Source organism: Anolis sagrei, chromosome X (assembly GCF_037176765.1).
Source record: "Anolis sagrei isolate rAnoSag1 chromosome X, rAnoSag1.mat, whole genome shotgun sequence".
NCBI lineage: Eukaryota > Metazoa > Chordata > Lepidosauria > Squamata > Dactyloidae > Anolis > Anolis sagrei.
Genome location: NC_090034.1, coordinates 106,154,472 through 106,155,524, shown reverse-complemented (window position 1 = coordinate 106,155,524; position 1,053 = coordinate 106,154,472). Strand labels below are relative to the sequence as shown.

General features: G+C 49.1%; 1 protein-coding gene across 1 annotated transcript in view; it reads left to right on the top strand.

Annotated features, from left to right (window-relative positions):
• Window positions 1-436, top strand: part of LOC137094992 (vasodilator-stimulated phosphoprotein-like) — a 91,690-nt gene extending 91,254 nt beyond the window's left edge. Inside the window, exon 13 of the mRNA XM_067461104.1 lies at window positions 323-436. Coding sequence (XP_067317205.1) covers window positions 323-360 — 38 coding nt within the window. The 3' untranslated portion in view covers window positions 361-436. The remainder of the gene's footprint in view (window positions 1-322) is intronic.
• The last annotated feature ends 617 nt before the right edge of the window (window positions 437-1,053 follow it).

The window sequence follows — 1,053 nt, the reverse complement described above, 5'->3', positions numbered from 1 at the left end:
ATACACACACGAACATGCGCACACATGTACACACACATATATACATATACACACATACAGATGCATAGATATGTACATATACATATATACACAAATATACATATACATACACGCATATACACACCTGATATGACAAATAAATAAATACACAAATACATATCCATACATATATGTGCACATCCATTCCTACATGTGGTATAAGGCATGTATTGGAAAATGCTAGTCTCTACCAATTGTGTAATGCTACTTATATTGCAGTGGGGGGGGGGGGATAAATAAATATGTATATAGGTATTGATGAGGAATCTCTTTTTCTTCCCAGCATTCGTCACGGAGCTACGGAAACGGGGGACCCCTTAGCCTCGCCGCCATTTCCCCCCTCGGAACGCAGCAAAAAAGAGAAAAAAAAGAGAATAAAAATCAGAGAAAAACAAAACAGAGGCAAAAGAAATGCCACTTCCCTCCCACCCCCCCCCCCCCCCCCGCTCACGCCCCTTCCCCCAAATGCACCAAATGAGCTCCATTGCACCCCTTCCAAGCCTTGGCTCTCCCCCCGGCATCCTCCCCGTGCAATTTTGGGGAGCGGGGCAGCAATCCATGGCGTTCCCCCCACTTTTCCCCCTTTTTCCCAGGAAGGGCAGGTCCCCCGCCTGTGCCTTACCCAAAAGCAATAGCCGCTCCCCTGGAATAACGCCCCCCCCAATTTCCCCCTCTTTTTTTCCCCTTCCGGAGGGGGCCACTTCCCTGGAGGAACTGGTTCTTTCCCCCAATCCTCCCAGTTCCGAACCCCGGATCAATACACTGTGCCATTCCCAGGGAGGGCGCCTTTCCCCGTCAACGGTATCTTCATCGTCATCATCGTCATCATTACTATTTCCCTGGAGGAGAGATTTGTAGGCTAGCAAAGGGGTCTTCGGAGGAGGAAAAGGAGGAGCCCTTGTTTTTGGAGGCCTCGGTTGCATCCGCACTTCAGGATTCTGGCGCCGCTTTCACTGCCCATGGCTCAATGCAATTGAAATGCTGGGAGTTGTAGTTTCCCAAGGTCTTTACTTT